This window comes from Leishmania mexicana, chromosome 3 (genome assembly GCF_000234665.1).
Source record: "Leishmania mexicana MHOM/GT/2001/U1103 complete genome, chromosome 3".
NCBI classification, from domain to species: Eukaryota; Euglenozoa; class Kinetoplastea; order Trypanosomatida; family Trypanosomatidae; genus Leishmania; species Leishmania mexicana.
Genome location: NC_018307.1, coordinates 123,138 through 135,926, shown reverse-complemented (window position 1 = coordinate 135,926; position 12,789 = coordinate 123,138). Strand labels below are relative to the sequence as shown.

The window sequence follows — 12,789 nt, the reverse complement described above, 5'->3', positions numbered from 1 at the left end:
TCGCTCAAGAGGTCCTCGCGTCACCATCGCGGCCCGTGCGTCACACCCCTGTCTGTGGGCGAGAGAGAGGGGCAGCGAGAAAGGTGGCTAGTGTTGCGTGTTGGCGCGCGCAGCGACGCCTCGATGCGATGGCGTTCATGGAGCAGGTGCGAGAACAATCACCTCTCGCTACGCGACACGTGATCAGAGGGGGCAAGGCAGGGATCAGCCAGCGCTTCCTGCTCTTCTCTCTCTCTCGCTCCATGGTCAAACCAAAGGCTTGTCCCGCGAGGGCACACGCAAAGATGCGTCGATCGACTTAGTCGAACAGACCGAAGCCCATGTCGTCGTCGCCCTCCTCCTCGGGCTCGTCCTTCTTGTCCTCCACCTTGCCGCCGGCCGCTGCAGCGGAGGCAGCGCCGGCCGCCGGAGACGGGGCGGACGTGGCCGTCGGGGCCTGTGCGGCGGCGGCCGCCATCAGAGTCTCCACAGACTTCTTCTCCAGGAAGCGGGCAAAGATAATGGGCAGGGTGGGGCGCATCTCCACGCCGGCGGCCTTCACCGCCGCGGCGATGTTCTCGGCCGAGGTGGGCAGGCCGGCGTCGCTCAGCATGAGCGCGGCGTACGTGCACGCGAGGGTCTCAGCGGACATGGTGATTGATGGACAGTGCCTAAGGACGGTGTAGAGGTGGGGGTGGGTGGGTGGGCGCAGAGATAGGGCTACGTTAAAATGGCAAGTTTTGTGAAGAGAGGTGAGGCACGAGGGCGAAGGATGCGGGCGAGTGCGTGGAGGAGTGAGCACCGGCCCGTTGATGCGTAGTTGTCCGTCGCCGATGTGGCGGTGGTGGTGGCGGGGATAACCGAGAGATGGAGAGGTAGAGAGAGCAAGGACAGGTGCACACATGATCCATGCATTGGCGGACGCGGCGGACGGGCCGGCACAGGGGCGGACGACGGAGGCGGAGAGGTCGAGGCAGGGTCCCACAAGGTTTGCGCACACGTGACCGCACGCAGACAGAATGGCACGCGTACGCGACGATGCTGTACGGCGCCACCCACTGGACCTCAGTGGAGTGGGTGGAGTGCTGATGGCCGCACCGATCAGGAAGAAGAACGTGTGCGGACACTTCAACCGTCACGCAGTCCGCGGCGGCGGTGGTGGCGGTTGGGCGCGGGAGATGGAGTACAGCCCCCCTCCCCTCTCGCGCCCAACCCGTAAGAAGAGGGCTCGCACGCAACACACTACTCGCGGACGCGCCAGATGTGACTCCGCGGTTCGCCTCTGCTTTCACCATAGTCGCTTGCTGAGCTGGCCTGTTCGGTGGACTCGATATGCGCGGGACCGGAGGGGGGAGGGTGAGGGGAGGGGCGTGCACCGCGTACATGACCACGCATGCGCCTGAGAAGACTTGGCATGACAGAGGTGGGTGGGGCGGGACCAAGGCGAAGACCCCCCTCCTCCTCCCCCCAAACAGAGAAGGTGAAGCGAGCATCAGAAAACCGACCAAGCAGAAGGAGGCCAGCCAAAGTTTTCGACGGAAAGCGGTTGCGTGCATGTGTGCGGCAGCACGGAAAATGGGTGGTGCCAGTCCCGCGCACGTGCGTGTGTGTGTCCTGACGCGGCGCCGTAAAGGCGGTCCAGTAAAGTCGGGGTGGGGGAGGGGAGGGAGGGAGGGAGGGGCGGTAGAAGAAGAAAACCAAGCCAACAGGGCTGAGCAACAAGCGGCGCTGCGCTGAGGTCTGCTCTGCCTCGTCCTGGTACTGCGTCACGGCGATGTGGCCAGGGATGACGATAGCGGCGACACCAATGCCGCCAAAGGGGTGGTGCCAAGGGTGTTCCGGTCGCTGCTTCCACTGCCGCTGCTGGTGCTGATTGTGGATGTGGCACAACGCAGGATGTTTACATCGCAGAGATTGTCATCGGTCTCTGCACCTTCCCCTGCACTGTCCGTGTCGCTATCCTCGCCGTCGTCAGAACTGGATGTGGAGGCGACGGTGATGAGGCCAGCGTCCCCTGCGCGCAGTCCAGGCGGCAGCACGCCGTAGAGGTAATCATAGCAGCATCCAGCACCGCCGCTATGGGGGCTTACGGCGTGCGCGCCCCGTTCCTCCTCACGGACGGCCGCGATGCGTAGCGCCAGCCCCGTTAGAAGAGCGCTAACGCGACGGACATCGCGACGGTGCAGAGTGTGGCCACCGCCCTCCTCGCAGACATCGAGCAACTTCGACCGCCCGCCTGGAAAGCAGCTTGCTCTGACGGAGGTGCTGTCATTCGGCTGCTGATGCTGCGCCGTCCCTTCGTCGAGGTTCGACTCCCGACAACCGCGACCATCGCAGTCGCCCTTCGGCTGCAGCCAACGGCGAATCAGCTGCCGGCACACGCCCTGCCAGTCTGGCGGAGGCGCAGGACAGGGAGGACATTGCGGTGCGGCTGCTGCTGCTGCGGCTACTTCTCCCGCGTCCCCCTGAGCGAGAAGCGCAAGGGGTGGGATGCAATGCTGCGGGGGCGCCGGTTTCTCCGTGGGTGTGTCGCCGACGACGCCGGCCACCGTCCCGCTGGCGGCGTTGTGCGCAACGCTCTGCTCGTCTCTGTGATCGGGCCGCGGAGCGTGGCCGAATGCCGGCGCTGCCATGTACCGCGATTCCTCCATAGTCACGCCAACTCGCTCGAGGTCGTTGATGCTGTCAAGACCGCTGTTGGCGCACCGACGCGTCGTGGCTGCTGTTGTCGTCGTCGTCGCCGTATCGGCGGTGAAGGCGGAGCTCGAAACGCTCTCCGGCCGCGGGGAGCGGGCTCGCTTGCGTCGGTACCGCGACGACGACGACACGCCGGAGTTAGACGCATCCTGCTGGGGTCCATTTGGGAAGGCGGGACTTTGTGCAGACCCGCGGCCGCCGTGGCGTGCGTTTCGCCCCTCAAGCCGCAGCAGCTGCAGCAGCATCAGCGCGTACGTGACGCACTGATCCGCGGCTGTCAACGCATCCATGCAAGCTGCAGGCGCCGCCCCTGTACCGCTGCCGCTGACGTAGCCCACCACGAGCGGCAGTATGTACTGTGTCCACAGACCATCCACGGTAGCCTGTGCTGACCGGAGCTCTGGGAAAGACGATGCACCGTCGTGGTCATGGGGTGCTGCCCTAGCCGGCTCCACACCAGTTCGCTGCGGCCGTGTCCGCGACAGCAGCGCCATGCCCTCAGCGTCACTCAGCTTCATTGCACCGTAGCACACAAGACCGAGGAAGACGCGGTAATACGCGTGGAACCCTTGAGTCGTGGCGCGCGACGGCGTTGCTCGGATGCCGGTGGTGATAGCGCTGTGGCTGTGCGCGCCGCTCGTCATGGTGGCCGTGCCACCGCCACCGCCATCGCCATCGCCGGCGTTTCCCATCACGCAAGCGCAGGCGCCGCGTAGGACCGCCTCCGCCTCGTACATCAGCAGCGCCGTCGTGTCGAGGAGTGGCGGCATCAATGTTAGCAGCTCCAGCAGCGCCAGCGTGTCCGTGACAGCAACCAGTTTCGATGCGGACTCCCGCACACCATCTGCGACTGCGTGTGCGTCGAGAGGGTGGCGTAGGACCCACTGGAGGGAGTGCACGGTGGCGTAGTTGACGTGTGTTGACCACTGCATGGCCGCGGCGCTGGCAGCCGTGTTGGTGGCCAGGGGATGCGCGGCAGGGGTCGACGACGGCGACAACCACCACCGCTCCCACCGCTGCAGAGGCCCGTGGGTGAACTCTGCGACCCCTCGGTAGATCAACGCATGTGGCGGAAGCACCGACGCGGCTGCTGCCGCGGCTCCCGGTACTGCGCGCAGGTGAGCGAAGCAGCCATGGCGTTCGCGCTGGCGGCGATGCTGCTCGTGCGCCGGAACGCGACCCCGCTGATGCGCACAAGCGTTCCCATCACCCTCCTCAGCACAAATCCTCTTCGGCAGCCTCGCCCCGTTGAAGACATTGTCATGCGGCACGGCGTCGTCGCTGTCGTTCGTACGTACGCGGATGAGGTCGAGCACGACTCCGGGATTGTGGGTGAGCAGGAACGCGTGCAGACGGTTCGCTAGGCCGGAAAAGCACTCCGCCATCCACGCACGGGCGAGGTGGTGGACGAGGTCCAGCATGGAGGGGCAGCGAGCTCGCCACACGCCGGCAGCGGCGACGGCAGTTGTGGTGATGGCCAAATCGCCGTCCTCGTCTTCCCGCGCGCCGCCGCACCACGGCCGACTCAGCAACTCGCTCAAGTCCTGCACGTGCAGCGGGAGGCGATCACGGACATGTCGGCAAAGACGCTTGTTGGCCGCATCACCAAAGATGGCCTCAGAGAAGACGTGGAACTGATGCAGCACGGTGGCGGGATCTCGAGAGAGTGCTGTGGCGGAGCGTGACGCGCCGCTGCTGTCGATGTGCAGCTGACCTACTGCGTTGTATGCTGCCCTTCGGACACTGCGGGCTTCAGTGTCGCCTTCCTCCGCTGTATCCATGTCTACCAGCGCAGCAGGAGCAGCAGCAGCAGCAGCAGTAGCAGTAGAAGCAGGACAGTTGCCCGCAGTGGACGCCTGGTCGAGTGCTCGTGCGATCGCCTCGATCAGCTGGAAGGCGCCGGAGGTGAGCGCGGCGAGCATGTGGACACTTTTCTGCGCACTCGGCACCCATGCAGGCCAGGAGATGAGGTCTAGCTGCGCCTCTGAGGCGAGACCACAAGGGTCGTGACGCGGGCTTGCCTGGGAATCGCGAGACGACTCGCCCTCCTTGGTGCTCTCCTTGGCGTGGACGAGGGACGAGGCGTGATTCGTCGCGTACATCTGAATCCCCGCCGTGTACGCAAAGGCCGCCACCCAGCATGGTGGTGGATCCTCTCTCCATGAAGACTTGGGCTGTGGATGTGCCGCTGCCGACCCCGGTGCGCATGTCCCGCCGAATCGAGGGCGGCACGCTCCATCCTGCGTCCACTGCGCTGCCCTCTCTGGTCGCAGGTGTGCTCTGATGTGTGCCCCCAGACAGCGTGCCAACGCTTCGGCCGCCACGGGTGGGAGCGTGGAGGTGTGCAGCAACCAGGGAAGGGTGATCCGCAGCTCCATCGACTGTGCCAGCACGTACGCGTTGGGACCGGGGATGGCGGGTGGTCGCCGGGGCATCACGGGCAACGGCGAAGATGGCAGGTCACAGAACGGTTCATGGCGATGAACTGCAGCGGTGGCGGAGCTGCGTGAAGGACGTGCGCCAACGCCCTCATAGCCCCTTGCGTCGCCGTGCTGGTGCCAGTCTGGCAGCGCCGTGGCCACAACGGCGGAGGACACAGCGACGGGGGTCACAGAGAAATGTTGGGCACGTGGATCGAGCGCCCGCCCGCTGCCTTGCACACTGCTGCGAATATTCTGCCCAGAGTTCCTACGGCCTGCGAAGGCCGCGCCGTCGCCGCCTGCATCACCATCATCGCCATCAGCACCCATGCCAGTTGCGCTGCCGTGGTGCAGCACACTCGGCGCCATCCCTCTCAACGGTGGAGCAGCACCCCAGTACACCCGCGTCACCGCCGTGGCAGCGGGTGCTGAGCCGTGCCTTGACCCCATCGCTGCGGGTGGACGATGATCACGGCAGGCGCCGACCGCAGCAGCCTCTTCATCGTCTTCCGCGTCGATCCCCACGTCCTCGCCCTCGCGAGCGCCGCTGCGGCCCAGAATGCTGCTGCCCACCGTGTTGCTGAGAGGTGCCGGCTGAAGCACTGATCCTTCACTATCGCCGTCGGCACACCGCGCCGTCACCGGCAGCGACAGGCTCAGCGGCTCATAAGCCGTCACGCACCAGCGCGGAGACGACAGCAGCGACGTAGGTGCGCCGTCCGCATCGGCCATTGTCACCCCTGTGTGCGGCGGTGTGCGGCGCCACAGAGCGACTGGGAGGCCGTCATCATCGTCGCCTGCGTAGTCGTCCTGCGCGCTGTCTGCGCCGCCGTCGCCAGTTGCGGGGCGTAAATCTGATGCCCGCCGACGGGGAGGCGCTGTGCGAATTCGCGCTTGGCTGCGGTTGCCGCTCGCCGCGCCGCGCATGATTGGCGGGCTGCCCTCACACGTCAGTACGCAAGCCGCTTCCACGCGCCTTGGCAGCCACACCCGCAGCGGCTCAAGGTACGTGTGAGGCACGGCTCCAAAGACGGCGCTAGCCTCGCTAGGCGTCGGCAACGGCTCGTCGACCGCACGCGGACGCCGCGTGGCTCGGCTGGGCGCGTTCGTCATCGCCATGCCCCGCTGCCCAGCTTCCGCGATGCTGCTGTGCGAGCGAGTCGAGGCCTTCGAGAACAGATCCTCTTCTCCTGCCGTAGTGGTGCGCTGGTGCGCCGACGACGGCGACGGAGATGCCGACAAGAGCGCCACACGCTGCTCCTCTGCGATTTGATCCTCGTGAAACAACGCCTCCAGCGTGTGCGAGGTTGGTGGTGAGGGTGACCGCGGCCGTCTCTCGCGTCTTCTGCGGGAACCATTTTCTGCATCATCGCCATTGACAACCACCTCTGCGTCTGTGAGCGCTGTCCTGCCGCGGCGGTGCATCAAGCACGTAGCGGAGGGCACGTGGGATACCACCGAGTTCGGGTGTGGCTGCTGTGAGTCCGATTTCTGAGCATGGCCGATGCGGGGGCTTTCCTGCACCAGTGCCGTTCTGTTTTCGCCTTCCTGCGCACCCACCACCCGCACTCGTGTGGGGGTCGGCGGTGTTTTCGGCGACCGCTGCGCCGGGACGTCGCGGATGGTTGGCTCAGCAAGTTGTATCTGCCGCGCCGGACGTTGCTGCTGCTGCTGCTGCCCAATGTGATGACAGAGACCTTGCGAGATGGCGTGCAGCCTCGGCATGGAGACCTTCTGTGTGCGCGTCTGTCTGCCTCCCTGCCTATCGGCGTGCGCCGCTCGTGTAGGCGTACACGTACAAAGGCACGGGCGGCAACGTAGGCAGCGACTGCTCTGTGTGTCTAGCGACTTGTCTCTCTATCTCTGAGTGAGTGCGTGTGCGTGTGTGTGCGTGCGCACGGTATCTTTGCCCGTCGGATTACGTCCCCGGTGTGCGCCTGTGCGAAATCGGTTCGACGCGCACGTCCGCATGCGCGCGGGAGAATCTGGTAGAGGATGTCAGTGACGGGTGATTCTATGTATCTGTCTGCGCGTGCGCGTGCGTGCTTGCGAGAAGCGCTGCTGCTGCTGCTGCTGCGATGGCGGCGGTCTCGGCGGCCTTTTTCGTAGTCGTCCCTCTCTTGCGATGAATCGATCCGTCGTCGATGGCGTGTGTGTGTGTGTGTGGCCGTTTTACGGAGCAAGTATAGGCGTGCGCATGCGTGGGATGCGGCTGTGGAGGGGCGATACACACACGGTCGCGGCACTGCCACCTCTCCTCCCCCCAACCACCGCACCAGAGGGGGAGGGGAAGGGATTGCGTGAGGGAAAGACGGTCAACGATGACGAGAGAAGGGGGGATTCACCTAAACGGAGCGAAGAAACGACATTTCCTTACACGAGGACGGGGCGAGATGGCAAGTCACTTCGTCGAGTGATGCACATCCGCCGGCAGGGGAGGGCGGGGGCTGGGGTGGGGGGGCTGCGGGGGGGGGGGGAGGAGGAGGAGGAGGAGGTGCCCACTAGGAGCTGCAGCGAGTTACCTGCGGTTCCCACCTACAGCGCAACTCCCCCCCTCCCCCCATCAAGCGCGCGGCCATCACTCTCTGTTCGTCTTCTGCACGTGCCCCCGCCACAGATCAACGGCAGAGCAGGCGCCGATCATGTACTCGCATGCGTGTCTGTCTGGGTGCCCTCAGCGTTACTTTTCCGAAGAGATGCCCCCCCGCCCGCCCCGCCCGCCCCGCCCGCCGCGTTGTTGACTATTCCCATTCCTTTTGGGGCTGTTTGCCTGTATACATGCCAGCAAGCTTGTCTGCGCGCGCCCGCGCTCCGCCATTGCCCATCATCGCCAGCATCGACTGGCTGGGAGAACGCAGGCTGAGCGAAACACGTGGCCGCAAACAGATGCGCTGCGGCACCCCCCCTCTCCTCCTCCTCCACCACACACGCACACAGGAATGGGGGTTAAAGACTGGCAGTCAAGGGCTTGCGGCGACGGGGTGATGGGGGAGGGGGGAGGGCGGAGGGGGTGGGGAGGGCGATGGAGGTACGACAGGATGGCGTCTCCTGCCGCCCCCCTCCCTCCCCTTCCTCTGCCCCCCATCCAACACGAAAGAACGCTTGGAGAGAGAGAAACCACATTGACATACAAGAGAGCACACCGATATCGCAAAGCCGCTGCCAGCGGGACGACAGCGGACGGCGGTGACGGCAGGGGGAGGGGAGGGGCCCTCGCAAACAACGAAGCCGAAGAAGGGCACACACACACACACACACACACAGGCGCGCCGTCCGTGCGCCGAGCGATGATGCCGACACGCAGAGACACGCCCCCCCCCTCCCTCATCCATTTCGCTGATCGGCAGAGCGGTCCCCACACAAAGAAATCGAGCGAGCAAGCAAGGCGGTCTGCGCGCGCGTGCGTCTCTGAGTAAGTCCACAAAGAAACGAGGCCGAGGAGGTGTAGCACACGCACACACCGATAAATATATATTACACACTGTATCCGGTCCAGCTGGGCGCGGCGAGGCGGGTAAAAGGGCGCCCGGCCGGAGGACATAAGGCCGGAAGGGAGGACGGCGGCGGTGACAGATGACCGACGGTCGAGCATGCATCCCCGCACACACCACCTCGCGTGCGCAACGGAGGGCACACTGAGGAAAGGAAAGGAAAGGAAAGGAAAGGAAAGGAAAAGGGTGGGGCTGTGGGGGTGGTGGACGCTGAGGAGGCTCTCGTCCACGCGCTGGCGCGCATATCACCCATTGTCGCCCCACCCGCCTGCTCTCTGCTCCGGCTACTGACATAAAGGAAACGGAAGGGCAACGGCGATTCGGTGGTGGTGGCGGAAACCTGAAAAGCGTCAGTGGCAGGGGCCCAAAAGAGTTGTCTGTACATAGACGCGGATGCATCGCCTCTGCATGGGCGTGCAGCAGTGCCCCCCCCTCCCTCCCTCGCCGCCATCCTTCCGCTTCCTTCACCCTGCCCAACACACACTCACCAGCTCTCTCTGTCTGTGCATGTGCGTGCGGAACTTTAGGGTGCCATCTCTCCAGAGAACTGCATCTCTCGAGTTGGTTACCCTTCCCAAGACGGAGGCAGCAGGACGGCGAGTCGGAGACAAGCGCGCGTGCGTGGGCGGTGAGTGCCATGTGTGAATCTCCCCTCTGCAGCTCTTGCTGGTCAGGCCTGCTTGACCATTATGGTGTCACCGCCCTGGCGGCTGTGGACGGAGTTTCGGCGCTTCACTGGCAGCTGCGCTGCTGACCTGCCCCACCTGCTGCGCCGTCCATGCCCGCTGCTACCGCTACCGCTGCCGCGGACTGCAGGCGCATCTTGCGCTGCTCGAGGGCCTCGACCTGACGTTTCTCGTAGTCCGTGCGTTTCGTCAACGGCTTCGTCAGGAGGAGGGCCACGCACCCAATGGACGAGACGACGGTGGCGCCGATGAAGGTGCGCAGCGCCCTGTTTTCCGTGGGCGTGTCGGTCAGCACTTCACCAAAGATGAGAGTGAGCAGAAAGTTCGTCAGGCAAGCGGTCCACGTCAAAACCGGCGCGGACGTGCTCTCCGCCATGGGGAAGGTCAGCTCCACAACGTACTCGAACATGAGCGGCATCATGAAGTTCTGGCAGATACCTGCGACACCGCCCCAGAGCACAAAGACAGCCGTGACGTAGTACTTGCTATCTTCGTGCACGGCGGGGCCGAAGTGCAGCAGCAGGGTGAGCAGCAGCATCACCACCACCACCACCACTGACAGGACACACAGCAGCAGCTTGTAGCGGCGGCCATAGCGGTCGACGAGCGGCATAAAGAAGGGGCAGACGACGGTGCCAAGCACGAGGTTGAGGAAGCCGATCCAGCCGGCCATGGCCTCGCTGATGCCGTACGGGGCCAGCATCTGCGGCAGCACCGTCGCCACACCCCAGATGAGACCCAGCTCCGCGGCAGAGCTGATGGAAAGGAGAATAAAGGACCAGTTGCTGCGGAACTCGCGGAAGCAGTCCATCAGCACGGAGAAGACATTCACCGGCTGCACCTCCGGCTCTTCCTTCGCACTCTCCGACTCTGCGTCCTGGATCTCGTCGATGACGTGCTCCACGGCGGCACCGTTTCTGCTGGCGCACTGGCTGCCCGCCGCCCCCGCCGCTGCCGCTGCCAAGTCGCCGCTGCCCTCCTTGCAGGCAGCCGTCACGCCGGTCGCGAGAGGCTCGCTCTTGCTCTTGGCGACGCCCGTCTTCTGCCCAGCATGCGGATGCGGCTGGCTGTCGGACTCCTCTTCATCCTCGTCGCTGTGGCGGTGGTGCAACACGTGATCGAGCGCGCGCAGGCGGCGCTCCTCGCGGTTCTGCTGCCGCGCCGCAACGTGGCTGGCAGCGTAGCGCGGCTTCCGTGGAAAGAGAAAGACGACGAGAGCGAGCACCAGCGCCGCGTAGACAAAGTGAAACCAGAAGAAGTTGCCGAAGTGCCTCTTCGACTGCTTGTCTGGGCCCACGAAGAAGGTCGGGATGAGGACGCCAATGCCGCATCCAAAGTTGAGCGCCGAGGACATGACGGTGTTCGCCACCATGCGCTCATTCTCCGGGAACCAGCGGTTCGAGATGAGCGGAGGCGTCGCGATCGTGAGCACCTCCGTGAAGCTGTTAGAGACCTGCGCGAGATACAGCAGGGCCGCGTTGGGCCACGCGTAGAGGGCGATGATCTTCAGGAGCGCCCCGAGCGCGTTTGCCGTGGCGGCGATCAGGACGCCTATCTTGATGCCAGTCACCTCGTACAGCTTGCAGCTGAGAAACACGATGGCGACGTAGGCAATCACGTAGGTAGTGGCCAGGAAGTTCACCTGTGTCGCCCTCATGTTAAAGTACGTGCGCACCTCATCCACAATGGGCGAGAAGGCAATCCACTGCATGGCGTTCGAGATGGAAAGCAGGCAGAAAATCGGTGCCACCGCGAAGCGCCACGGGTCACCGCGCAGGCGGTCCTCCTCGCGTTGCTCAATGTGGGAGAGCGCGCGGGTCTGGGCCGGGTGCAGCAGCGGGTCGGCGTTTTCGTCGTCCATCGCGGTGACGAGCGCAGCATCGTCGATGTGGTTCTCCTCCTCCCGCAGCGCGAACGCCAGCACTGTGTTCGATGGCGTCTTTGGGTTGATAGACGCGGACGACTGCGGCGCAGCATCCCCCGCTACGCGGCGGTGCGGGCCTTTGCTGCCGAGCGGCATTCTTCAGGGAAGGGAGTGCAGGGCGGGAGCAGAGAGGAAACGTTACGCTGGTGCTCTGCGAGTGTGTGTGTGTGTGTCCGTGTCGTCCGTTTCGGAAGCGAGAGAGAGAGGCAGCGACGCGGAGGCTTGATGGCGGGAGACCGGGGAAAAAGGGTGTGGGCTGCCAAAGATAATCGACGAGACACCAATGTCAGACCCTCTTCCTCTCACACCAGAAAAGGGCTCTTGCGTCTTCGTGAGGGGACAGGGAGGAGTCTGGGACTGGACGACGTATTCTTGAGCGAGGAAAGGGGAGAGGGGGCGGGGGGGGGTGAAATGCAGAAGCTTGTCGGCACGTGTGTGCGCCGTATCATGTCAAGCCAGCAGGAGAGCGAGGCGTATGGGGTGGAGAAAGGGATCGGGGGGACGGGGGGAGGGGTTGGTGAGGGAGGAGGTTTGGGGAGTTTGTGAGAAGGATGGGGGGGGCGGGGAAAACAACCATATGTACATGTATATGCACGTAAAGGCATTCGTCTATGTTCGCTGCGTGCTTGCCGAGCACCCCATCACACATCCGCGCGCACGCACCAAAGGTCACCCACACAGACGTGTGGGTGCGCTGTGTGACACAGCCGCCACGCAGCGTGGCGGCTGAGCGCGAGTTCAGAGCGAGGCGAAACGGCGAACCCCCTTCCCCGCCCTTCCTGGCTTGGCCTCCGTGCAGAGGTGTGTGCGTACCTGTTTGTGGGTGGGGTGTGTCGCCTCCCCCTCCCCCTCCCCCTGTCGGCTGCTCGATGCGGTGGCCGGTTTCGTCTTGAGGGTAAAACATCAAAAAAAAGGGGAAAACGTAAACAAATTGGCGCGCTTCATCTTCCTTTGTTCGCATTATTTGGTCATGTATCGCGCACGCACGCACACGCACACAGCGAAGAATGGTGTCGTCATTATCCTCGTCATGGGCTGCTTGCTCGTGTGTCTGGGTGTTGCAGAGGTACAGCCCAAACGCCAGTGCGTTGCTTGCACATGGTTTGAGGTCCATACGGAAAAGGGGGAGAGGGCGAGGCGGGTCGAGGTGATCGACTGAAGCTGGCACACACAGAACAACACAGGCACACGAGGCGTTCGACTGCACGTCCACGTGCGCAGATAAATGTGCCTGCAGATACGTGCCATTCGGTGGCGTCTCCTGCTGCACGCACTCTCCAATTCTTGCCGTGTCTGCTACCTGCTTCCCTTGGCTCACCCATTACACCCCCACCCCACCCCCGTTTTATGGGGCGGGTGGGGTCGGATGGGGACGGCATCCGTGATGCGAGGAGGGGGGCTGGCTGGCTGGCTGACACAGAGAAGGGCAGAGAGAGAGAGAGAGCTGCCGCACCGCACAGTACATAGGTAACGCACAGCACTGTGCGTCCCCCTCTCTCACTCTCGCGCTCTTCGACCAGCAGGACACTCGTCATGAGAGACAAACAACGGCACGACACGAGGAGCACACACACACACACACACACACACAC

General features: G+C 64.2%; 3 protein-coding genes across 3 annotated transcripts; all 3 read right to left on the bottom strand.

The window, feature by feature from the left end:
• Positions 1-298: 298 nt before the first annotated feature.
• Positions 299-592, bottom strand: LMXM_03_0430 (putative 60S acidic ribosomal protein P2; the record flags this gene model as incomplete). The annotated part of the gene is made up of 1 exon (XM_003871662.1): positions 299-592. One exon carries the CDS (start codon positions 590-592, stop codon positions 299-301), a length of 294 nt encoding a protein of 97 aa, XP_003871711.1.
• Positions 593-1,745: 1,153 nt separating this feature from the next.
• Positions 1,746-6,821, bottom strand: LMXM_03_0420 (conserved hypothetical protein; the record flags this gene model as incomplete). Its single annotated transcript, XM_003871661.1, has 1 exon — positions 1,746-6,821. One exon carries the CDS (start codon positions 6,819-6,821, stop codon positions 1,746-1,748), a length of 5,076 nt encoding a protein of 1,691 aa, XP_003871710.1.
• A 2,498-nt stretch (positions 6,822-9,319) lies between these two features.
• On the bottom strand, positions 9,320-11,293 carry LMXM_03_0410 (uncharacterized protein; the record flags this gene model as incomplete). The annotated part of the gene is made up of 1 exon (XM_003871660.1): positions 9,320-11,293. The coding sequence occupies one exon, from the start codon at positions 11,291-11,293 to the stop codon at positions 9,320-9,322; it is 1,974 nt and encodes a 657-aa protein (XP_003871709.1).
• Positions 11,294-12,789: the final 1,496 nt, after the last annotated feature.